Below are 24,179 nucleotides of genomic sequence, written 5' to 3'. Positions count from 1 at the left end.
CAAGGCTGCGCTGCCCCTTGCAGGTGGATGTGTGCCCACTTCCAGCAAACGACTGCACCAGCTCCACCCTCACTACAAGGTTACGCTGCCTTCTTTCTGCAGGCGACTGTGTGACCAACTTCAGTGGGCTACTCCTCTTCTCGTGCAGGCGCCTACTCCTCCTCCCAAGCAGGCGATCCCTTCTCCATACAGGAGGCTGTGCCTTCTACAAGGTGGCTGCACTTGTTGTAGCCAGGCGGTCTTCAGGTGGCTACATCTACTCCACAGGCAGCTACCCCTCTTCTTCCTCGACAGGCTGCTGTGTCTCGGTGTCCCTCACAAGGGTGGCTTCAGCATACCACAAGTATTGGTTTTCTATCAACCAACTACAAGTAAGTGATTTTCAGATTTGAGTAAAGTATTTTATATTTAAATCTGATAAAGGATTCATCCCGCCCGGCCAACACCCGTTCGGTGCCGGGTTGTCCAAGCTATATTGGCAAACCTCGGTCCAAAGGTGCTGAGATCGGGAGAGCCAGGCGTTAGTACGAGAGCGCCTGTTTGTGCGTGGTCTCGGAACACCAGTGAGGCGCTCTCTGCAGAGTCCAGTGAAAGCACAGGACCGTAGCGATTGGACCACACTAGTGGTCGTTCTGCTTCGAGCTTCTACTTCGAAATTCGAGCCTATTTGTTTGGTACTGTTTTCATATGTACATGGACATTATCTGGTTCTTGGAACCCATGGAGCATTGTATTTATTAAATACTCCCAATAAATATATCATATATTGAGGGGGGGGTCGGCCCGTTCCGGCCCCAGTGCTGGTGTCCATCTTTCCATTTCATTTCATTTAAATTTCAAGTTGTATTAAGTTGTCCATTTCAAATTTGTGGTTTCAAAGTTGTGCTATTAAGCGTGTGGGTGTCCAACGGAGTCTTTCCCACTTGACGGGATCGATTTCATTGGTATCAGAGCACGGTTGTTTCCCTCTTCGTAGTGGGGAAACGAACCTGTGTACTGGACAGCCCGCTTTTAGTAAACTTAAAACACAATGGACAGCCAAGGCAACCCTTTGGAAGTACCAAATTCGAGGGGTCCATCTAGTGCTTCTCGTGGGTCTGATGCCCTGCGTGGTAGGCACAAGCCCCTTCAAAGGGTTCTTGATAGTGAATCCAAGGGTCAACTGTCTCCAGGAAAGACAGTTATGCTTGAACAAGAGCCTGATGCTATGAGGGCTGAAATGGAACATATGAGAAAACTTTTGCAGGCTCAAGAGCAAGAGTTAAAGTTCTTGCATGAAGATCCACATTTGCAAAGTGCTATTGAAGCCAGGAAGGCTGATGCTATGGTTGATGTAACTTTTGAATCAATGGCTCGTGAAGTGGGCAAGAAACCAAGGGAGTTGGCACTTGCCTATCTCCTTCGCAAAGGTGATATCAAAGAGTGGGATGACGGAGAGCTGAAATTCAGAAATCCACCTCGTTTGAAGCATGGAGATCCTGCATCCCAAAGGCTGAAATCTTTTATGCAAAAGGAAGAGGTGACTGTCACCTCTCGACATGCATCCTCTCCACAAGGCACAAAGCCTGATAGATATATGTATGCCAGTGCTCATGGAGAGCATGAAAGTCACATGCATGCAAGATATGTATCTCATGGTGACAGGTCTACTTCCAGAAAAATTTTGCCTTCTGAGTTGTCTCATGGAGAGACAATGCCATATGCAGGTAAGTCACATGCATCTGAGTTTCGAGTTCGTGGAGCACATGCCACCGTGCCCCATGAAGCTTCTATGACGGCCCATGGAGCCCATGCAGATAGGGCTACCCCGTTGGATAAGGGGAAAAGAAAAAGAGAAGACCATGAGCCTCATGCCAGGAAGCTCAAGGAATTCAAAGCAGGTGATAAATCTGTCAAATTTGATGTCTTTCATGGTGAACATGATGCTTCTAAGGTGTTAGCGTTTGTGGCACAGTTCGACATTGCTTTTAGCGATGAGGACTTTACAGAAAAATCAAAGGTGCGCCATGCTAGCATGTTTCTGAAAGGGACTGCTGCTCATTGTAGGATCACTGAAAAGATCACCAAGGATCCCATTTCTACTTGGAAGGAATTCAAGGATAGATTTTATGCCCAGTTCTTGCCACCCAATGCAGAGCAAACTCTCACTCAAAAATGGGACAGGCTAGAACAAAAAGATAATGAGAGTGTGCAACAGTATGTTAACAAATTCTGGAAAGTGTTGCTGGAAGTGACTCCCTTCATGCAAATCACAGAGGATGAAAGAAAGAGGAAGTTTCGTTCTGGACTGCAACCAGCATATAGATCGGGTATTGAATTACACCCGAAACATACGTTGCAACAACTCACAGCTTCTGCTCTTGCTACGGAGCAATTCGTGCTCAAGATCAAGCAGGATCAAGGAGGTTCAAAGGGGAAGGACAAGGCTGTCCCAAATCAGCAAAAGGGTGGACAGCCACCTAAAAAGAACTTCCGGGAGTCCTACAAGGGTGGTAAAGCTGAAAATAACACATCTAAAGAACAGGGCCCAAGGAAGAACAAATTCGGCTTAACCCCGGAGCAAAGAGAGCAATATGCTAAGGATGGAAAATGCTTTTCTTGTGGTAGCAAAGACCACATGTTCCGACAATGCCCAGATCGCAAATCAAAGCACGAGGACAAGCACACCAAAGCAAATGTTCATGCAGTTCCTGATGTGCAAGGTAATACAGGTCATGATGCAAAAGAGCGTATGGTTTGCAAGGCTTGGGGGCAAATCAAGGATCAGCCCGCACTATTCATGTTTGATGACTGTGCAACTGACAATTTCATCTCTATGCAAATGGCAGCTGCATTGGGTATTGAGGTTGAAAACATGGGACCTCAGATTGAAGCCGAAGTTGCATTTATTGGTAAAGAGGTGCAGGTTACCCCTTTGATAGGGAAGTTGCGTATCCATATCCAGGGCTACCTTGATAATGAGCATTTCCTAGTTGCTCCACTGAATGGATGTGATGTATTGTTGGGCAAGCCGTGGCATCATAGGCTTGAGCCCCGCAAAGACTACAAGTCCAATATGATTTCTTTTATGCATAAAGGCCGCATGCATTTTGTTGATGCTGGCAAAGAAGGGGATTCTATCCCAGTTGTATCACACATCCAAATTAATAAAGCAATGAAAAAGAGTCTTTCAACGTACTTGGTTTTTGTGCGTGATAGTCTTGTGCCAAATCATCAAAGTGTGGATGCTATGTCTAATGATAGGCTGAATTTTCTTAATGCATTCAACGACTGTTTTGCTGACTCGTTGCCAGGTGAATTACCTCCCCAAAGGCCCGAAGATCACCGCATAGATCTTGTGCCAGGTAGTTCTCCACCTAACAAACCCGCATACCGAGTGAGTGCTGCACAACAAGAAGAAATCATGAAGCAGGTAAACGAGCTTTTAGAGAAAGGTTTGGTTCAGCCCAGTTCCTCACCTTACTGCTCTCCTGTGCTTCTTGTTCAAAAGAAGGACGGATCATTCCGTATGTGTGTGGACTATAGAGCTTTGAACAAGCTTACCATCAAGAACAGATTCCCAATTCCACGTATTGATGATATCTTGGATAAGCTTGATGGCTCAGCTTGCTTTAGCAGACTTGATTTGAAGAGTGGTTATCACCAGATACGCGTGGTACTACAAGATGTCCATAAGACTGCATTCAGGACAGCCTTCGGATTATATGAATTCTTGGTAATGCCTTTTGGTCTCACCAATGCTCCTGCCACTTTTAATCGTATGATGGATAGGATATTTCGACCCCATCGCAAGTTCACAGGAGTCTTCTTTGATGATATCTTGGTTTTCTCCAAGAATGAGCAGGAACACAGAACTCATTTGGTCACAGTGTTCGAAGAGTTGCGGAAGCATAAACTTTTCGTCAATGCCAAGAAAAGTGAGTTTTTCCTTTCAGAGATTCATTATTTGGAACATATTGTATCCAAGGATGGAGTTACAATGGATCCTGCAAAGATAGAGACTATTCGGAATTGGCCCGAATTGCAAAACGTACATCAAGTACGTAGTTTTCTGGGATTATGTTCGTATTACAGGCGTTTCATAAGGCATTTCGCCATGATTGCTACTCCTCTACATGATCTCACGAAGAAGAAAACTGCTTTCAAATGGACTTCAAAGGAACAGGATGCTTTCTTGCAACTCAAGCATGCGATCATATGTGGTCCAGTATTGATTGTTCCTGACTTGCACAAGTCATTCGTGGTTGAATGTGATGCTTGTGGTGATTGCATAGGAGCTGTCCTAAATCAAGAAGGGCATGCAGTTGCATACGAGAGCCGTCGTTTGCACGATGCTGAGCTTCATATGGATATCTATGAGAAAGAGCTCTTGGCTGTAATTCACGCCTTAAAGATTTGGAAACACTACCTTCTTGGGGCTGAATTTGTAGTCAAGACAGATCATCAAAGCTTGAGATACTTTCTATCTCAAACCAAGCTTTCAGAGAAGCAGATGAGAATGGCAAACTTTCTTTCCATGTTTCATTTTCAGATTGTGCATACTCCAGGAAAGAAAAATGTGGTGGCCGATGCACTATCTAGGAGGCCTTATGTTGCTGCAGTCTCAGTGGCCTCTCATGGAGATCTATCTGCTATGAGAGATTTGTATCATTTGGATGCTGATTTTTGCCATATATGGACTGATTTGATGGCTGGTCATTCACATGCCTCTTATGTTATCAATGAGGGTTATCTCATGAAGGATAATTGCCTATGTGTGGTGAAGGATTTGCGTCCAAAGGTTATGGACGAATGTCACGCTCCACCTTATGCTGGTCATAGAGGTATTATGCCTACTACTCGCATGATTCAGAGGTACTTCTTTTGGCCAAGCATGCGTAAAGACATTGAGGCTTATGTGCGTGCATGTATTACTTGCCAAAAGGTGAAATTTGACAGGCAAAAGCCTCCAGGTTTGCTTCAGCCATTGCCTATTCCCTCGCAACCTTGGGAAAGTATCACGATGGATTTTATTATGGATTTACCTAGATCCCAGCATGGGAATGATGCTATTTGGACTATTGTGGACAGGTTTAGCAAGCAAGCTCACTTCTTGCCCGTCAAGAAAACCATCAAAGCTGATCATATGGTAAAGCTTTTTCTTGCTAATATTTTCAAACATCATGGTATGCCTAAATCCATTGTTGGGGATAGAGATCCCAGGACTACAAGCGTATTTTGGAGGGCTTTGTTTGATAATATGGGTACTAAGCTTGAGTTTTCATCAGCTTATCATCCCCAAACGGATGGCCAAAGTGAAGCTGCAAATTCAGCCGTGTTGGATTTGTTGAAATGTTATGTGGCAGATCAAAAGAGTGCATGGGAGAAGTATCTTCCACTTGTTGAGTTTGCCTACAACAATACGATCCATGCTTCCACAGGAAAGGCTCCGTTTGAGATTATTTATAGCAGAGTGGTCTTGCCACCTATCCTTCGAACAAAGGATGAGATTTTTGCAGCTGATGAATATGTTTGTGACTTGGATGTTGTCTTTGGTCAGGTGCGGACAGCCATTGCCAGATCTCAGGATAAGCATAAAATGGCTGCTGACAAGCATAGAAGGGACATGGAAGTCAAAGAAGGTGATTGGGTATTGCTGAAATTTGAGAAGGCTAGGCTTCGGAAGACTCCAGGACGAGAAGGATCATATCCTAAGCTTTCTCCTCGCTATTATGGACCCTTCAAGGTGATTCAGAAGATCACTGAAGTGTCCTACAGGCTTGCTTTACCTAGTCATTGGAAGATTCACAATGCTTTTCATGTGAGTCTATTTCGGAAATATGTGGGGCCAGATCCTGATGAGCCTGTCACACAGAAGATCCGCTAGAAATTGAAGAGCTTGAGGAGATCCTCCAGCCAGAACAGATTGTTTTTCACAAGGAGAGAAAGCTACCTGCAGGAAAGCTTTCCAGGAGATACCTTGTGAAGTTTAAGAATTATTTGCCTATTGATGCCAAGTGGGTAAATGAGGATTATTTTGCAGATTATCCACAATTGTTGCAGGCATATCTTGAGGCTTTTCAGTTGAGGTCAACTCTTTAGAAGCCCGGGGGGATGTCACCAATTGGCCGACCATTTGGTCCATCTCCAGTTTTTGCGTCTCGTTCACTTGAGGCCAGGCCAGTGTCTCATGTGAAGAGGCCAGTATTTTGCTGACATGGACGGGAGCCAGACTGGTGCCACCCGTGTGTTAGCAGGATGGTGTCGTATGGACGGGAGCCAGACTAGTGCCACCCGTGTATGACCTGGACTGTGTTCGACCCATGGGATTGTCACGCCATGGAAGAGCCAGTATTCGTGCCGTGTTTTGCCTATGGGACTGTCACACCATAGGGAGACTCGTGCCTGGAACTGTGTCTTACCTATGGGACTGTCACTCCATAGGAAGACCAGGTTTTTATGTTTTTATGTCGTGCCAGTTTTGTGCCGACAGATATTTTGTACTTGTTCCATGAACGGGAGATATGTCCATGTTACTATTTGCACATGCACACATATTTTGCATGTTTGAAACTGTTTTCGCATGACATGTATTTGTGTGTTTGCCTGCTTGACGTGTTACTTACTGAGCAGGGACGCCTGCCAGTGAGTCGTGAAGTCTGCTCTGTATTCTGACGAGTTTTGGTGCATGTGAACAGGTGGTTAGTATGTTGCACAAGTAGTTTTTAATATTTTATTCTAACCTTTTAATTTATAAGGTTAGGTGTTCACATTCACTTAAATGTGGGCACTCCCTTTGGGCACCCACTTAGGGGCCAAGGTGGGGAGCCCCACTTAAGTGAGTGTGGGGGTGGGCATGGGCACCTACCCAAACTCCCCATCCACATGCAAGCGTGGAGTAAACTCCACTTTCATTTTTAATAAAAAAAGGTTCCCTTCTTCATGCGTGGATCATCACCATCGGCGTGCTCTTCCACCATCCTTCGTAGAAAAAAAAAAAGAGAAAACGACATGCGCTTCTACTTCTCTCAGGCTGCGCTTCTGCCTCTCTCAAGCTGCGCATGCCACCTCTAGCAAGGCTGCGTTTCTGCATACAGACAGCGACTGAGCCCTAGCTGACGGCTACAGCCAGCAGGCAGTGTCCATCAGCAGCAACAGGCGGCCTTTCTCCTTAGGCTGCGCTCCATCCTCCATACAGGTTGTGCAGGCTACACTGCTGCTCTTCACAGGCAGCTGTCTATCTCTCAAGCTGCACCATAAGGCTGACGGCTGTCTACTCTACAGGCGGCTGTGTGTTTCATCTCTAGCAAGGCTGCGCTGCCCCTTGCAGGTGGATGTGTGCCCACTTCCAGCAAACGACTGCACCAGCTCCACCCTCACTACAAGGTTACGCTGCCTTCTTTCTGCAGGCGACTGTGTGACCAACTTCAGTGGGCTACTCCTCTTCTCGTGCAGGCGCCTACTCCTCCTCCCAAGCAGGCGATCCCTTCTCCATACAGGAGGCTGTGCCTTCTACAAGGTGGCTGCACTTGTTGTAGCCAGGCGGTCTTCAGGTGGCTACATCTACTCCACAGGCAGCTACCCCTCTTCTTCCTCGACAGGCTGCTGTGTCTCGGTGTCCCTCACAAGGGTGGCTTCAGCATACCACAAGTATTGGTTTTCTATCAACCAACTACAAGTAAGTGATTTTCAGATTTGAGTAAAGTATTTTATATTTAAATCTGATAAAGGATTCATCCCGCCCGGCCAACACCCGTTCGGTGCCGGGTTGTCCAAGCTATATTGGCAAACCTCGGTCCAAAGGTGCTGAGATCGGGAGAGCCAGGCGTTAGTACGAGAGCGCCTGTTTGTGCGTGGTCTCGGAACACCAGTGAGGCGCTCTCTGCGGAGTCCAGTGAAAGCACAGGACCGTAGCGATTGGACCACACTAGTGGTCGTTCTGCTTCGAGCTTCTACATCGAAATTCGAGCCTATTTGTTTGGTACTGTTTTCATATGTACATGGACATTATCTGGTTCTTGGAACCCATGGAGCATTGTATTTATTAAATACTCCCAATAAATATATCATATATTGAGGGGGGGGTCGGCCCGTTCCGGCCCCAGTGCTGGTGTCCATCTTTCCATTTCATTTCATTTAAATTTCAAGTTGTATTAAGTTGTCCATTTCAAATTTGTGGTTTCAAAGTTGTGCTATTAAGCGTGTGGGTGTCCAACGGAGTCTTTCCCACTTGACGGGATCGGTTTCACAAAGAAACAGATAATTTGAGTAAGAAATTTTTGATATCCAAACAAGCCCATAGTAAATGAGACACAGTCTCACGGTAGAAGCTATCCTTCTTTTGGCTAGAGTTTCACCAACCGGTAGCACTTCAACCAAGCATCACCAAAGGAAAACTCTGTGTGTTAATGGCAATTTATTGGTCCAAATATATTGGAGATTTTGTTTCCATCACTTATCTGTCTCATCCATATTCCAAAGCATGTTCGAATGAGCAGCAATCCATGGCACGGGTATTTTCAATTTGTATATCCGGGCAGCCATGAGCTGTGACATAGGTACTTTGGGAAAACAAGGCTCATCTCTCTGCAACATCCAATCTAACAATATGTTCTCTAGAATGGCACTTGGAGTCACTTCAATTTTTTGCAACAAAGCTCTAATTTTCAGTTAGACTGGCCTGTAGTGCATGCCCAAATTTCATATCTTCTACGCTTGTTGGAATGTAAGTATTCTGCCATGTGGAGAGACAAATCCTGGATTAGATGTATATTTTTAGTGGAAAGAAATAGGCTTTCCTTGGCTCATGAACCGCTAGAGGTTCGAGAAAATCTTTGCGCTAGTGAATGCTCTCCAATCTCAGTGAGTTACCTATCTCTAAAGATCTTCCAGACCAATGCAAGTACTAGAGGACTTTTTTCCAATCAACAATCAATCTAGTAGTGAAAGGATAGTGTGGTATCTTCCCTTGAAACTCTCCAAGAAGCAATCCCACGGGTACATTGCCATCTGCCAAAAGATTAAGTTTCCTGTGTCATACACATAGCTGCAATCATCATTGTCCAAGGCTGCTCATGGGCAAAAAAGGTGGACAACAGAGTTGCTTTTCTTGCCAAAACATGATATGAATATTGAGAATATTCAGCCTCCATGCATCTTTGGCAAACAAATCCATTCACATCTGAAGAGCCTAAGAGCTTTTTTTTAAAATGTCTGTTTTTTCATAGAACTTCCATGGTCTAAGACATGAAAGTAGTGATATGTTTCTTTGTCCATACCAATAGTGGCAAGAAAAATTGTACATAAGCCATCAAGATAGACTGTACTATCTTCTACGACATCTATCTGCAACAATAGTACATCTTGTTGTGAGTAATAGATCTTTGATGGAAATGCAAGATGCATGATAAAAGGTAAAGAGTTGCTACACAAGTTTTGGGTTGAGTGTAGGCATATGCTCACTTATGGTAGTGCTATGTGTGAACAGGGCTTAACCAAGGGCACTTTTTTCCATGTGGTTTTTCCCCTTTGGATATCAAGTGTGAAAGGACACTCTACATATAATATTTTGTACTTCTATATTATATGGATGTGGCACATATGCAAGGGTTGACTTGCATTTTGTGGATACCACACTTTTGGCTCTCTCTCTCTCTCTCTCTCTCTCTCTCTCTCTCTCTCTCTCTCATTTCTGTGTGTGAGCTTCTCTACCGTGCACCGAACCCTAATGTGCAGGTTTGTGTGTGTGAGTGTGAGTTCAACACCAACAATTGGTATCAGATCTGGGAGCTGGCCTTGGAATTCTGCCCGTGGAGAATCTGCACCAAACTCGGCGAAATTTCGTCGAATTCTGACTTGCCGGCCGTTCACTGGTTTTCGCCACCCAGGCCGCCGCCGCCGCTCAGCCCTGTTGGCTTCGCCAATGCCCAGGTCACCGCCGCCGCCCAGCCCAGCCGGCGCGCGTACTGCGCAGAGACCCGCCGCTGCCCAGCCCGGCCGGCTGCGATAGTGGGTAGGTCTCCGTCGCCACCGGCTCCTCGGCGCACCTCTGCCGCCGTCGGCTCCTCGGCGCACCTCCGCCTGGCCCGTCTGCTCTGCGCGCCACCTCCGCCTGCTCTGTGCGCCGCCGCCGCGTCTGTGGACCCCATGTGCTCCCCCTCGTCGACTCTCCAGCTCCGGCAGCTCCCTCCAACGGCTGCGCCTCGCTGTTGGCCCGTCAACATATGCGCCTGTGTGCTCCCCGCCTAACGCTTTCGCCTTGCTGCTAGCCCGTCAACATATGCACCTGTGTGCTCCCCTCCTAACACTTGCGCCCTCGCCCAAAGGTATTCTTTGTACACATTTTTATTCAAACACAAATACAAATACAAATAATTCTGGGGATTTGTCAGAAGCTGCCCTCTGCTAGAAAAATTGCAGGTGGTGCCATTCACTTTGTTTGGTTTGGAATTTGGGGGTTTTCAACATTGAAGTCAAAATCAGCAAATTGAGCCTCTTTCAGTTGCAAAAAATTGGGGATTTTGTGAAAATTGGCCAATTAAATGCACATTGGAGCAATTGGAGTGCATAAAAATTGGGGCTTTTCTGATTGGAGCATGTAATTGGGCATTACAGCTGTGATTTGTCGCGTATGTATACACATTGTGTGTAATTGGACAATTTGGTGCAGGTTTACACTTGCTTTGGTTCGCAGGCATACATTTGCACAGGACATTTGGTTGCCTGGCAGTGCATTGGTGCTTGGTTTGCTTGCAGGTATATTTTGTTGACATGGCACAGAATGCTACAGATGTATTTGGTGTGCTCACCCAGGAGGACAAGTTGGATGGATCTAACTACTCCCTCTGGAGTTTCATGATCCGTAATTTGCTGGTAGCCAAAGGGCTTTGGGGCATCGTGTGGTGATGACACACGCCCACTTACCATACAGCCAGCTACGCCTCAAACGGGAGGTGCTCAAAGAGCTCCTGATGTAGAACCTGCTCCCACACAAGAGCAGAAGAGATGGGACTCTAGAGATGCACAGGCCATGTCATTGATAGCCCTTTCAGTGAAAAGGACTATTATTCCGCACATTCATTCTTGCAAGACATCGAAGCTTGCATGGGACACATTGGAAGCAATGTATCAGGTACGCAACGAGGCAAGAGTTGCCTACTTGAAGAGGCAATTGGATCTTCTTTCTATGGATGAGGGTGACTCCATGGTAGATCATCTCACCAAAGTGAAAGATTTGCAGGAACAATTGCTCAACATTGATGAGGTTATCCTAGACAGACAAATGGTCACGCAGGCAAAACGATGGAGCAGTGGTCGTAGCAGTTGGCAACAACAATTTTCGTGGCGGCGCAGGTGGCTGTTGGTTGCTGCTCAACAGATGCGTACGGCGGGCAGCTGTGATCAGCTGTGCGCAGCTACAGGACTGATAGAGGCTCTGATACCAATGTTGGATGGGGGAGAAGATGCTCTGCACACACACAGACTCATACACACAATTGTATCAAGCTTATAAAGAGAGAGAGGCATGATGTGATAGCTGGAAGTACTCAATAGATAATAAGAATGTGTGAAGTACAAAGTACTAGTAGTCCTAGGGCTAAAGTGTCCAACACACTAGTGTGTTCACACGGGGAAAAAAGCCCTGCTAGCACATGGTAAAAAGTGCCCGTGTGTAAGATTGTTCACACCAAGACTTCTCGGAGGCCGAAGGCTAACACACCTCTACCCATGGGCACTTTTTACTCTGGGCGGACACAGGTTTTTTCCTCGTGGGAACACAACCTTGTGTGTTGGGCCTTGAGTCTTAGTACTTTGTACAAGTACATTTTTCCAGCACATCTTACTCTCACGTTTCTCTCTGAGCTCGACTCTGTGTGTCTTTGTGTGTGTTCTTGCAGAGTTCCCTCACATCAGTCAACATTGGTATCAGAGCCCGCCAACAGCTGCCTGCTAGTTATTTTACTGTCCGCCAATAGTTGCTCATTGCGTGCCAACAATTGCCCATTGCTTGTTGGAAGCTGCTGGTCGCTGTGCTGCCTGCTGCTGGTTGTGGTCGCTGTGCTGCTAGCTGTGGGCGCTTTGCTGTTGCTGAGCTAGATCTGCAGCAGCAGCCGCCGTCGCCAATAACATCAACGCCGTCTGCTCCGCCTCGTACTCCTCAGGGTCGCCTACACACAGGGGCTTCACCCAGCCTTTAATTAGCAAACTCCCAACTCAATTTTTATATTTGGGGATTTCCGCCGGCTGAGCCGTTGTTTCGCCTGCCGCTGCCAGCGGTGCCACCATTGCATAGCCAAAATCTCAAACCAATTTTTTTATTTTGCATAGCTGTGTTCCTCGTCCTTTGTCGAGTCTCCCAAGCCGAAGCACACCTCAATCGGAGCCTGTTTAGGCCATCGAATCCCGTTTGCAAATTGTCAGCTTCTCCAAAAACAGAGCTGAATCGAGCCCTGGATTAAATCTTGCATTCCTTGTGCTCTCTCTCAGTGCACTTGGCATCGAAATACAACATTGTCACACCCATCTTTGGGGTCTGTTTTGGTCATCAAGCCTCTATTCAGATATGTTTTCTATCCCTACACTCTGTCATCTCAATACATTTGTAGGTCCTTGTCATCAGTGAATCATTGGGCATCACAGAAGCCTGCCTTTCAGTGGACATTGAGGGGTTGCAGTGCATTGTGCAGCTAGCTTGGGACAGATTGTCAGTTACCTTTGAGACATGGCTAATAGTGGTGTATTTGAGATGCTCTTTGTCGACGACAAGCTTGATGGGACTAACTGTCCCATGTGGGCATATATAATGAAGCATGTACTGGTTGCAAAGAATTTGTGGATATATGTATCTGGTGTTCAATTAAGGCCTGCTAGTCCCGCATCTGCAGCTAGCATGTTAGGGGGATCCACTGTTGAAACAAGTGATTCTCATTCTAGTGGCAGTGCACCACCTGCACTTGTTCCTTCTACACAAGAACAACTCAGATGGGATGCTAAAGATGAATAGGCTCATGCCTTGATTGCTCTCTTATGTAAACGGCAAGTCATACGGATTTGCTACCACTCTTTGCCTCTTGACGAAGAGAAATACAGATTTGTACAAATTTGATGATTTGGTAGCTCTCTTGTTACAGGAAGAGCAATCTCGTTCCAACCGAAACAACATGATTGCTGCAGGTCAGGCTTTTGCTGCCTCCTATCATGGTTCTAGTGTTAGCTAAACCTAAGGGCAAAGCACAAGCCCATTTAGATCCTCCTAAGTCTAAAGAGGAGAAGACTGAGAAGAAAAAGAGATGCAACTTTTGTTAGAAACCTGGTCATGTAATTGAGGAATGCAAGAAGTGTAAAGAGAGTGAGAAAAAGAAGAAGTAGCAAGGTGCAACTGCAGGTGCCAGTGCCGAGGAAGCAAATTTTGCACATGATGGCTATGCCTTAGTAGTCACATGCAGGGATTTGCCTACCTCTGTTTGTCATTGTCGGATGTTGATTGGTATTTTGATTTAGGTGCTACAAAGCACATCACTTCATGCAAGAAGCTGTTTGCTACCTTGAGAGATGCACCATCAGGCATAGTAACATGGAACGCCATTCCATAGCCTTGGGAGCGAGGGAACGCGTTCCATAACTTGTGTCGTTCTTGTTCCCGTTCCACAAATGTGCATCCTTGGCTAAAGGCATTCTGGGTCTAATTTTTGAGTAAATGAGAATCTTTGTATTTTTCTATGATCATATCATATCATATGAGAGTGGTGTATGACCTTGCATCTAAAAGGCTTGGCAATATATGCCCTTGCATCTCCTTAGCTTGCTAATAGTAGCCATATGGTGATGATGTGTTGTTCCCATTTTCTTTCCGGGTTTCCGTTCCCGTTCTAGAACAGACCTCCGTTCCATCTGTCCGTTTCCGTTCCATGTGACTATGCCACCAGGTGGTACAGTTCTGTGTGCTAATAATGCATCATATGCCATTAAAGGCATTGGAATTGTGGAGTTGACGTCATGTACTGGGGACACATTTACTCTTGTAGATACTTTGTATGTACTTGGAATTTGCAAGAATCTTATTTCTGTCTTAGCACTTGCAAAAGTTGGTCTCAAAATCTAGTTCTTTGATCATTGCTGCTCCATTTATGATAGAACAGATTTTGATGCGCTTATGCCCTCTGGTACATTGAGCAATGGCCTTTACAGGCTTGACATGTATGACAGGAGTAGGGATTCTGATGATGATGCTATGGTTGCTTCTACATCATAGGTTATGCGTGACACTAAGCTATGGCATGCTCAGATGTTGGTTGATGTTGTAAACACATAAGAGAAGGAAAATTAAGGTGACCAAACTGAGCATGCCATAGCTTAGTGTTACGCATAACCTGTGATGTAGAAGCAATGGCCTTTACATGTTTGACATGTACGACAAGAGTAGTGATTCTCATGATGATGCTATGGTTGCTTCTACATCATAGGTTATGCGTGACATTGAGCTATGGCATGTTGAGATGTTGTAAATGCATAAGAGAAGGGAAATTAAGGTGACCAAACTGAGCATGCCATAGCTCAGTGTCGTGCATAACCTGTGATGTGGAAGCAACCATAGCATCATCATGAGAATCACTACTCCTGTCATACATGTCAAGCCTGGAAAGATCATTGCTCAATTTACTAGAGAGCATAAGCGCATCAGAATCTGTTCTTTCATAAATGGAGCAGCAATGACTAGAGAACTGGATTTTGAGACCAACTTTTGCAAGTGCTGAGACTGAAATAAGATTCTTGCGAATTTTAGGTACATACAAAGTATTTGCAAGAGTAAATGTGTTCCCAGTACATGACATCAACTCCACATTTCCAATGCCTTTAATGGCATATGATGCATTATTAGCACACATAATTGCACCACCTGATGGTGTATCTCATTTTGTTGACAGAGCTCTTGTTGCTACCGCATTGAATGAGGAGCCACTTTCTCATTTTGATGCATTAGAGAATGATAATTGGGTTACAAACATGCGTTCGAAGTTGGCCTCCATTGAAAAGAATGCTACATGGGAGTTATGTGACTTGCTTGAAGGCAAGAGTGCTATTGGCACAAAGTGGGTGTATAAATTGAAACGCAAGCCTGATGGCTCGATTGATGGCTATAAGGCTTGTTTAGTCGCCAAAGGGTATGCCCAGTGAGAGGGCATTGACTATGAGGAGACTTTTGCACCTACTTCTCGTATGACTACCATACGGACTATTGTTGCATTGGCTCCGCATAAAGGTTGGAAGGTGCATCAGTTGGATGTCAAAATTGCTTTTCTGAATGGTGATTTGCAGGAAGAGATTTATGTATCATAGCTTCCTGGCTTTGTTTAGAAAGGTGTAGAGCATAAAGTATGTAGATTATGTAAAGCTTTTATGGCCTTAAAAAGGCTCCTTGTGCTTGGTATCAAAAGATTCATGCGTACTTGCTCTCTCATATTTTTCAGAATATTCCTATTGAGAGTATCCTCTATGTTCACAAACAAGGGAATGATTTCATAATCATGAACCTTTATGTGGATGATTTGTTAGTGACTGGCCCTGATGAAGGGAAAATTTCAGCTTTCGTAGCTGAATTATAGCATGCATTTGATGTTACAGATATGGGGCTTTTGCATTATTATTTGGGTATTCAGTTTATACCAGTTGTTGAGGGGGGTATCATGCTATCTCAAAGAAGATACATTGAGAAACTCTTAGAAAGGTTTCAAATGACAGATTGCAAACGTGTTTCTACTCTTATGGAACCAGGCTTATGACTATCACTTGAGGACTCTTCTGAGCCATTCGATGTTGCCACCTATCAACAGGCTGTGGGATGCATTATTTACCTATGCTCTCCCCGTCTTCATATTCAGTATGCTGTGTCACAGTTTAGCAGATTTATGCATTGTCATGACACTAGGCAATGGCAAGCAATGAAGCGTATCTTTCGTTATCTTAAAGGCACTCCGGACTTTGCATTGTTTTAAGGCAATGCGTCTTCTTTATGATCGATCGCCTACATTGATAGTGACCGGGCAGGATGTTATGACACTAGGGTGTCAACCAGTGGTAATTGTTTCCTTCTTGGAAGTTCATGCATTTCATGGCTCAGCAAGAAGTAGCCGCAGTGGCCACGTCTAGTTGTGAGGCTGAGTACAGGGCAACATTCATAGCTACTTGGAGTGCGTATGGCTCCGCTGTCTATTGGTAGAACTTGGTATTAGACATCCGTCTTCTACCACCATTTTCATTGACAGCCAGAGTGCATTGGCAATGGCGCAGAATCCGGTTTTTCATGCACGGACAAAGCACATTGAGATGCATTATCATTATGTCAGGGAGAGGCTCCATGTAGGAGAGAGAGCCTTGACTTATGTGCGTACAAGGGCCAATGTTTATCAAGTCTCTTTCGAGAGAGAAGTCTGAAGCTTTTTGCAAAGCTTAAAACTTATTACCTCTACCAAGGTAGTCTGCTACACCCTGTACACGTTCACATCATTCACTTCAGGGGGGTTTGTTAGCCATTTGGCCTCCGGGAAGTCCTGGTGTGAACACTTCTACTCATGGGCACTTTTTACTCTGGCTGGACAGAGGTTTTTTCCTCGTGGGAACACACCCTTGTGTGTTGGGCCTTGAGCCGCCTTAGAGTATTTAGTACTTAGTACTGTGTACTTTCATTATCATCAAGTAATTTTTTCAACACGTCTTACTCTCACGTTTCTCTCTGAGCTCAACTTTGTGTGTCTTTGTGCGTGTTCTCTTGCAGAGCTCCCTCACATTAGCTAACAATTTTTTCACGCACGGACCAAGCACATAGAGGTGCATTATCACTGTGTGTGGAAGAGGCTTCATGCAAGCGACATTAGCCTCTTCTATTGTCATCACAGGACAACGTGGCAGATCTCTTCACCAAGGCGCTTCCTTAAGTGAAGTTTGAAGCTTTCCGAAAAGCTTTGAGCTGACACATGGCACTTTTTACTTTGACCCCTTGGTCCTTAGATGTAGGGGGCACCTTTTACTTTTGTTGCTAAGAGATTCTCACACAATTCAACATGTGAGATTCCACCACCAACCTCTCTTGGTCTCTTGTTTTGCATGTACGACTACGTATGTGACAGCTGCTGTAGACAAAGGTTTCCGTTGCGCTCTCTTCCAACATGGCGGGTGAGGGAGGGTGGGGGGAAGAAGAAATGGAGGGAGGAAGACGGCAAGGGCATGGGAGAGAATTGACAGGGGCAGGCAGTTACAATCTCAAATTATACAATGCCTTGGTGCAGCAAAAATGATAATAGTTGGAATGTGTGAGATGACACCATATTCTAGTGGTTTTTGAAAGATACATATATAACATACATACATATATATATATATATTCGAAATCTGCGGTTATTTTAGTGAGGGATGAAACCTTTCGAAAAAAACCTTCAAAACCTCGAAACGTTTCTTGTGACTATGGTTAGAAGTCATTTAATATATAATTTCTTTGTTGCAATAGCTTTCAGGGGACTCTATTACATATTGTGTACAGTGTATGTGCATGTGTGCGTGCACTAATGAGGTCACGAATAGAGAAAATGTCTGATCTCCTCTCTCTGTAGGCTGCTGAAACTGTTGCTGGATGAAAGCTGATTTCGAAGCTTATCTTGCTACTGGTCTGTGTGTCAAAGTGGCTTCCTGGCTGCTGCAAGGCATGAACGCACAAACAGGGGGGACTTTCAAGGTAACGAACACCCCCCCCTCCACCCCACCATACGAATTGTAGGGGTTATTCACATGCTCAGCTTTTGGCTGGAGGAAGTTTTGGCCTGCCTATGGGTGGTGAAAGGCTGCCCACACTTGCTGGCTGCCTTGCTGTACATACTGTCCACTTCTGATTTTTGCTCCCCCACTGCTTTCCACATTTGCCCTCTTGTTCCGGGTATACCACTCTCATAGGCTAGATGCCTCTAGGACTCTGAAACCTTTCAGAGGAGAGCATGCTCAAAGACATGGTAAGGTTTTTTTTTGGCAGTTCAATGGCTTGAGAAATATTTTTGTATATAGGAGTTGCTTGCTGAATTATGTAGTATACATAACAAGCTTATTGTTTTTTATAGGAGTTTTGCACTCATGGCCGTGCTGATCTTATGTTTTCGTGTATATACGTGGTGTACCATGCATAAATATGCCTTGATGTGCAGCACAGATTTTTCTGTTCCTAATTCGAGAGGCCTCTTGTGTGTTTTGATCACATGCAGTGTAAGGATATAGGATTTGTGTGCGCTAAGATTGTGGATGTGTGCTTAGTTTCCCTTACTCATCTTTGCTTTCCATACTACCTTTTGGCTGTTTGTAGGTTTCATCTCTTAGCTGAGTTCGATGAGGCAAAGAGAAGCTGTAGGAGGCGACTTGCTGGGCATAATGAGCGTCGTAGAAAGCCACAACCAGACCCCTTGGCATTACAAGCACGATTGCAATCTACTCTTGAAGGTATATCCCCTGATCCCCCCCCACCCCCTCGCGGGCCCCCCCCCCCCGGAGTTAGATCCACCTGTAGGAGTGATTTTTCCCCGCCTGTAGGCGCATGGTGTTGCCTGCTGCCTGAATATGGTTTTTTAACTTGTGGCTGTGGCCACAACACAAATGGGTGGCCAGCGGGGATTGAACTGAGTCTCTCCCCTGTGGAGTTCTACTCTCGAAGGTATTTGACAGCCATGGCACCAGTAAAGCTCCTTGTCTCCTTCAATCAAGATTTGGCTGTTTTGTGAGCAAAGTGGAATGCGTGCATGAACAAACCGAGGGTGGTGGGAGCTTTGTGGGTTTCTTGACTACTTAGAGATACATGATGAAAGAAAGCGACTTTTTTCTACTTTTTTTTTGTGGGTTTTGCAGACTGGTCTTTCCTGCACCAACCAAGGTCCTCCAGAATGTCATTATGGCAAGACCCGGGGGATTTTCGATCAAGCGGGACATGGCCATGGATGATGGCGCAGGCACAGTTTGAAGATCAGCCAACCTACGACTACACAATCCAAGCACCGGGAATGGAGAGACAAATGTACATGAAGGGTCTCTCATCACCACTCACCCATGATAAGTTTTCGCTTCTTCTTCTTCAGAGTCCAAAAACTGTGATGCCAACTGATGCATCATATCTGAGGGCCCACCAGTACTTACCTAGGCCTCTTGGTGTTCCCGTCAGTAACAGCCTAACTTTGGCATCATCATCAACAGGAGCAGAAATGTTTTCAGGCCTTGAATCCACACCAGTTACTCGTGGAGTAACAAGAGTCACAGACTCTGGGCGTGCTCTCTCTCTTCTATCACTGCAGACACGGGGCTTTCAGCAGGCTCGAGACATGGTATCGCTAGACCCGTCGGGTCTGGCGAACATAACAACAGTCGATCATCAGCATGTGCATCAGGAAGCTATCATTCCACAACAGTTGCTGCTGCAAGGAGGGCAGCAGCATTATCGTGATTTCCCTGTAGAAAAGATCATGCTTTCCATGGCTTCAAACTCACAAACACACTCCTCTGGTGGTGTCCATGAGGGTGCTGTGGTGCCCTTGGAAAAGGATCGTTATGAATGCTCATATATGCACGACTTGAACAGGCGGGTCAGCTTTGAAAGCGGCCATCCCATGTTAGCAACCATGCCATATCATCCAGAAGACGGCTCATCCGGAGGGAGGGCAGCATGAGGATGCCACTCGATGCACTCGTGTGCCAAGGGGGTTCTCCCTTCCGACACCACCCCAAGTACTTGCTTTTTTGTCTCCCTAATTGCTTGGACAATGGGAAGTGACTCATGCATTAAGTATCGAAACTGTTTTTTCCTCTTGTATTTATGCTTTATGTGCAACTTGCTAGTAGTCCTTTTGAAAACAAGCTCATATATCACTGAATAGCCCTCCTTCCAGGCTTTAAGTAATGTTTTGGGATGTAATGTACCTTTAGCATTTTCCACATGATTATGCTATGGTTGAACAAGGTCTAAAAATAAAGAAGAAGCGGTGGAGGAGGATCTTCAAAGAAGCGTGGTGTGATCTTGATTGTGATTCTAAAGGATACTAATGCAAGAGATCAAATGCTAATGCTGGATGACTTTCTATTATGATTGGTAGTAATGCGGATTCTTACGTTCAATGGTTGCATGTCGTGGAAAGGATAATTAAGCTGCATTCTGAATGGGCACTATAACAACCAGGACATGCAAACGTGCCCTTATGGTTGAAGTTCCCCCTTTTTGTGTCAAGGATTATGGGCACCCAAGGGGAGTGGAGGCTTTCATCTGGTGACTCAGAAAACTAATTTATGATATATATATATATATATATATATATATTTTGGGGGGGGGGGGGGGACTTGCATACTGAGGTTTCTTACACTAAAGTGGGATTTTTTACTGCATGGATTCTAGCTGTGTTGTTGTGAAGCTTGTAGGTTTTGTTGGTTGGGGTTGGATGTACCAAGACTTTTGATGCTCATAACAATTGTAACCTTTTGGTTAGTGTATTAAACTAACAGATTGAAAATGGTATTCAGAGATTTAGTGCTTGAACATGTGAATTTCATTTTGTTGCTGATGAATTTCATTGCTTGAATGACCATGTGCTAGATTATGGTTTTACTGATGGCTTGGCAACTTAAATGCTTTACATTGGAGATGCTTTTGATATTGTACTCATGAAATCTCATTGGGAAGAGGTGATTTTGTAGGAAGGGTTGCACTATGAGCTACAATTTATTTGTATGCGAAGGGGAGGGGCATGCCCATGCTTATGTTCATGTTCTATGACCAACCATGGGAAGTGTAAATATACATAAGAGGCAAGCCTTGGAAATATGATTCTGATTCACGTGTGCACAATATTAAATTGCAACACACTTTTTTGTCAGAGATGGGTAGTGATTTTCAGCTGCCTTTTACGCTTTGTTCGAGGTTTGGCTAGTGAATTCAGGTTGTCCTTTAAGCTTTGTTCAGGGTTCAGGTTCAGGTTTACTAGGTTCTCTTCTTACTCCAACTTGACCCAACAAATGCTCCCATATTAAACCAAGATATGATAGTTATGGATAAAATAGGGGTAAATCCTGGTTTTGATAACTTTGAAGGTTTTTGTAGCTAAATCCTCTTTGAATTTAGCTTTTCAGTCTCATAGTTGAAAATGCACTAGCTTATGTGCTGTGTATGTCATCCACATCAAAATCTTGGGTGACTAGTGATAACTGTGGCTTTGGAAATTGAGAATCCATGGTTGAAAATTGTCTTTTATTAGAAGGATATGTTTTGTTGGTAGATATGGTTTTTATGGAGGAGTCTGTCCTTCTAAACCATATGAATATAGCATAAAACATGTGACCAAATGTAAGCCCTAAGTTTAATATTTCCAAGGTAATGGAAAGAAGCTACATGGCATTGTGTCATTGGCTCATCAATTGCACAAGTTTCTATGTGGATGACATAACAATAATGTTAATAAAAAAAAGTGTTTTTAAGGGTTAAAAAAAAATAAAATATAGCGAATATATCTAATTATGTAACTGTTTAGATTGTAATTGTTGAGATAAATAACAAAACTATGTAGGTTATGAATTGAAAACTTTACAAGATTTAAATTTACTCATTAAGGTTATAGGTTCTAATGTCCCATAAAAAGGTGTAAAAGTTATAGATGTTGGGATTAACATAGCAATTTGTTATAGTTTAAGTTATGTAGGGTAGGCATACATAGGGCAAGTTGTAGGTTGGTGGGGCAAGGATAATTTCAATGGTAAGATTTAGGTTGTTAGGTCATAATTATAGTATAATAAAGATAGCTAGTAGGTATCCATAGTAAAATAGTGTACGATTGGTATTGGAGATAGTAATAAATTTAAAACTTATAAATACTATAAAATTAAAATATAAAATAATTATAACTTATGCTAGATTATTTTTCAACAATAGTAATCTGAAAGTGAAGAAATAGGTGATATAGTTATAAAGGGACTAATTAAGAAAAAACAAGCATAAATAGAATACAACAATTAATTGATTTTGTCAAACTATGTAGATTGAATCAATTGAGAGGCATAACAAACTATATAGATTATAGTTGTTGAGAGGCATAACAAAACCATATAAATAAAGAGTAAGTCTGTAAATTTTAATACACTAATTAAGGTTATAGGATGTAATGTTATCATAAGTGCATAAACATTTCAACCCCCCCCTCCTTTTTTTCCCTCTTTGAATAACACATTATTTGAAAGATCTCATCTAGCGCTCCTCATTGTCATTTTCTCTTCATCACATCTCTCTCTCTCTCTCTCTCTCTCTCTCTCTCTCTCTCTCTCAGCCTCAGCGAGACAAAGAATTTCTCGCTTCAAGAGCCAAGAAGGAATATGACCATAGAAGGGCTCAAACGTTTGAAGATTTCATCAAGGCTCGAGCCATCGAAGTCCAAGGAATTGAAGCTGCTAAAGCTTATCTTTGTGCCAAAGGAGACACCATTACAGAAGGATATATTTTTCTCCACCTCGGAGGATGCCTTCATCCAAAAACCCTAGTATGTGCTCATACATATGTCACATGCGATGAGGATATTGGGAGAGCTGTCGAGATTGGTAGAGAGGAGAGAATTTGTCAGTTGTGCTCACTAGAGGTGGAGACAGAGAAGCATTACATTTGTAGATTCCCCTTATATTATGAGATCAAAGGGAGATTTCATTGCCTTTTTTAGAAATGGATTTGGACCACTCGCCTTAGGGCACATCAAGCTTATGTAGCATCTAAGTTTCTAAATCGTGGTTATCCCAAGAGGTATGTTGCGTAAGAGGTCATCTATGGACACAACCAAATGGCCCTGGGAACATAAATAATATATCTAGAAGCTCATAAACTTCTATTCTCTCTCATGCAATACTAAGACTTTCCTCATTGTACATAAAGTTACAAGATTTTACATTGGTATGGCCAACAATATGAGAGAGGCTATGTGATGAATCCAATGCTCTTAAGAACTAAGTAGCTCAAGATATCTTCTTGACCAAAAATCCCAAAGGATATCTTATCCATCAGGAATGCCTTGCTTATGACTCTTTTGAAGACATTAATATAAATTTCTTTCTTTCTCTCATTAAATATTTATAGTGTAGAAAGAGAAGAATTTATAGTGTAGATAATATTAGAAACTAAAATCATAGCAAAAGAGAGCATAATTATGGATCCATTGCAAGGTCCAGAAAGTCTTCTTGACCAAAAATCCCATAGGATATCTTATCCATGAGGAATGCCTTGCTTATGACTCTTTTGAAGACATTAATATAAATTTCTTTCTATCTTTATAACCATAGCAAAAGAGAGCATAATTTAGTGTAGATAATATTAAAATTTCTATGGATCCATTATTACAAGATCCTTTAGTCTTTGACTAAAGGGTTGGTACAACTTATTATAGATCCACATTTGGAGAAGCACGATTATCTTGTGAAGGTGATGATGTAGCTTCCATTTTTGCATGCCTATGCTCTAATTCGGAGAATGTATGTAGACCTAAAAGACTATATAGAAGGGCATTCTCATGCCCAAGGTAAATTTCCAAGCAATGTACAAGCCTATTGTTCAAGTCAAGAGCTTACCTTAGCCTTGCCAAAGCATATGTTGTTGGGCCTAGATTTAGAGCCACAATTACAACTTCCGATGTGGGTTTTTAAGAAGGGGAACAAAGTGCTAGTATTCAACTCAAGGATGGGAAAGCACTAGGGGAAGCTTAAGTTAAGATGTAGCTCATCCATTGTACCCTCACTCCATTTTCACATCAAAATGATCTTTGCCAATGGAGTGAAGGAAGAGCTCTCTATGCCTAGATGGAGGTAAAAAGAGATTTGTCTTCATGGTGGTTCTCTCTCTCACAGAATGCAAGGGAAGAAGAGGAAACTAATGCGCAAGAGCGAAACCTACCTATCTAGCATGCATCCATTAAGCAGCTTTGGTTGCATTGCCGACTCCCTGGTTAGGTTCTCTTCTCGGTTCTCTTTTTGGGGGAGGTATTTATGCTTGCTCTCTCTCTCTCTCTCTCTCTCTCTCTCTCTCTCTCTCTCTCTCTCTCTCTCTCTCTCTCTCTCTCTCTCTCTCTCCCCTCTAAAATAAAGTAAATATAAAAAAAGTTTCACTCGATGCCACATGGCAACATGGGCTAACGTTGTCATATGTGGCATATGCAAACCCATTC

The 24,179-nt window shown here is 43.8% G+C and overlaps 1 protein-coding gene across 1 annotated transcript in view; it reads left to right on the top strand.

Moving 5' to 3' along the window:
• The window catches only part of LOC147606465 (uncharacterized), a 32,666-nt gene extending 12,665 nt beyond the window's left edge, over positions 1-20,001 (top strand). The window contains exons 3-4 of the mRNA XM_086791818.1: positions 18,320-18,453; positions 18,856-20,001. Of these exons, the coding sequence (XP_086647944.1) occupies positions 18,320-18,453; positions 18,856-19,667 (946 nt within the window). The 3' untranslated portion in view covers positions 19,668-20,001. The remainder of the gene's footprint in view (positions 1-18,319; positions 18,454-18,855) is intronic.
• Positions 20,002-24,179: the final 4,178 nt, after the last annotated feature.

Source organism: Cibotium barometz, chromosome 57, assembly GCF_041138505.1.
Source record: "Cibotium barometz isolate CiBa-2024 chromosome 57, ASM4113850v1, whole genome shotgun sequence".
NCBI classification, from domain to species: Eukaryota; Viridiplantae; Streptophyta; class Polypodiopsida; order Cyatheales; family Cibotiaceae; genus Cibotium; species Cibotium barometz.
The sequence above is the reverse complement of the archived record's forward strand: the minus strand, read 5'-3'. Positions and strand labels throughout refer to the sequence as shown.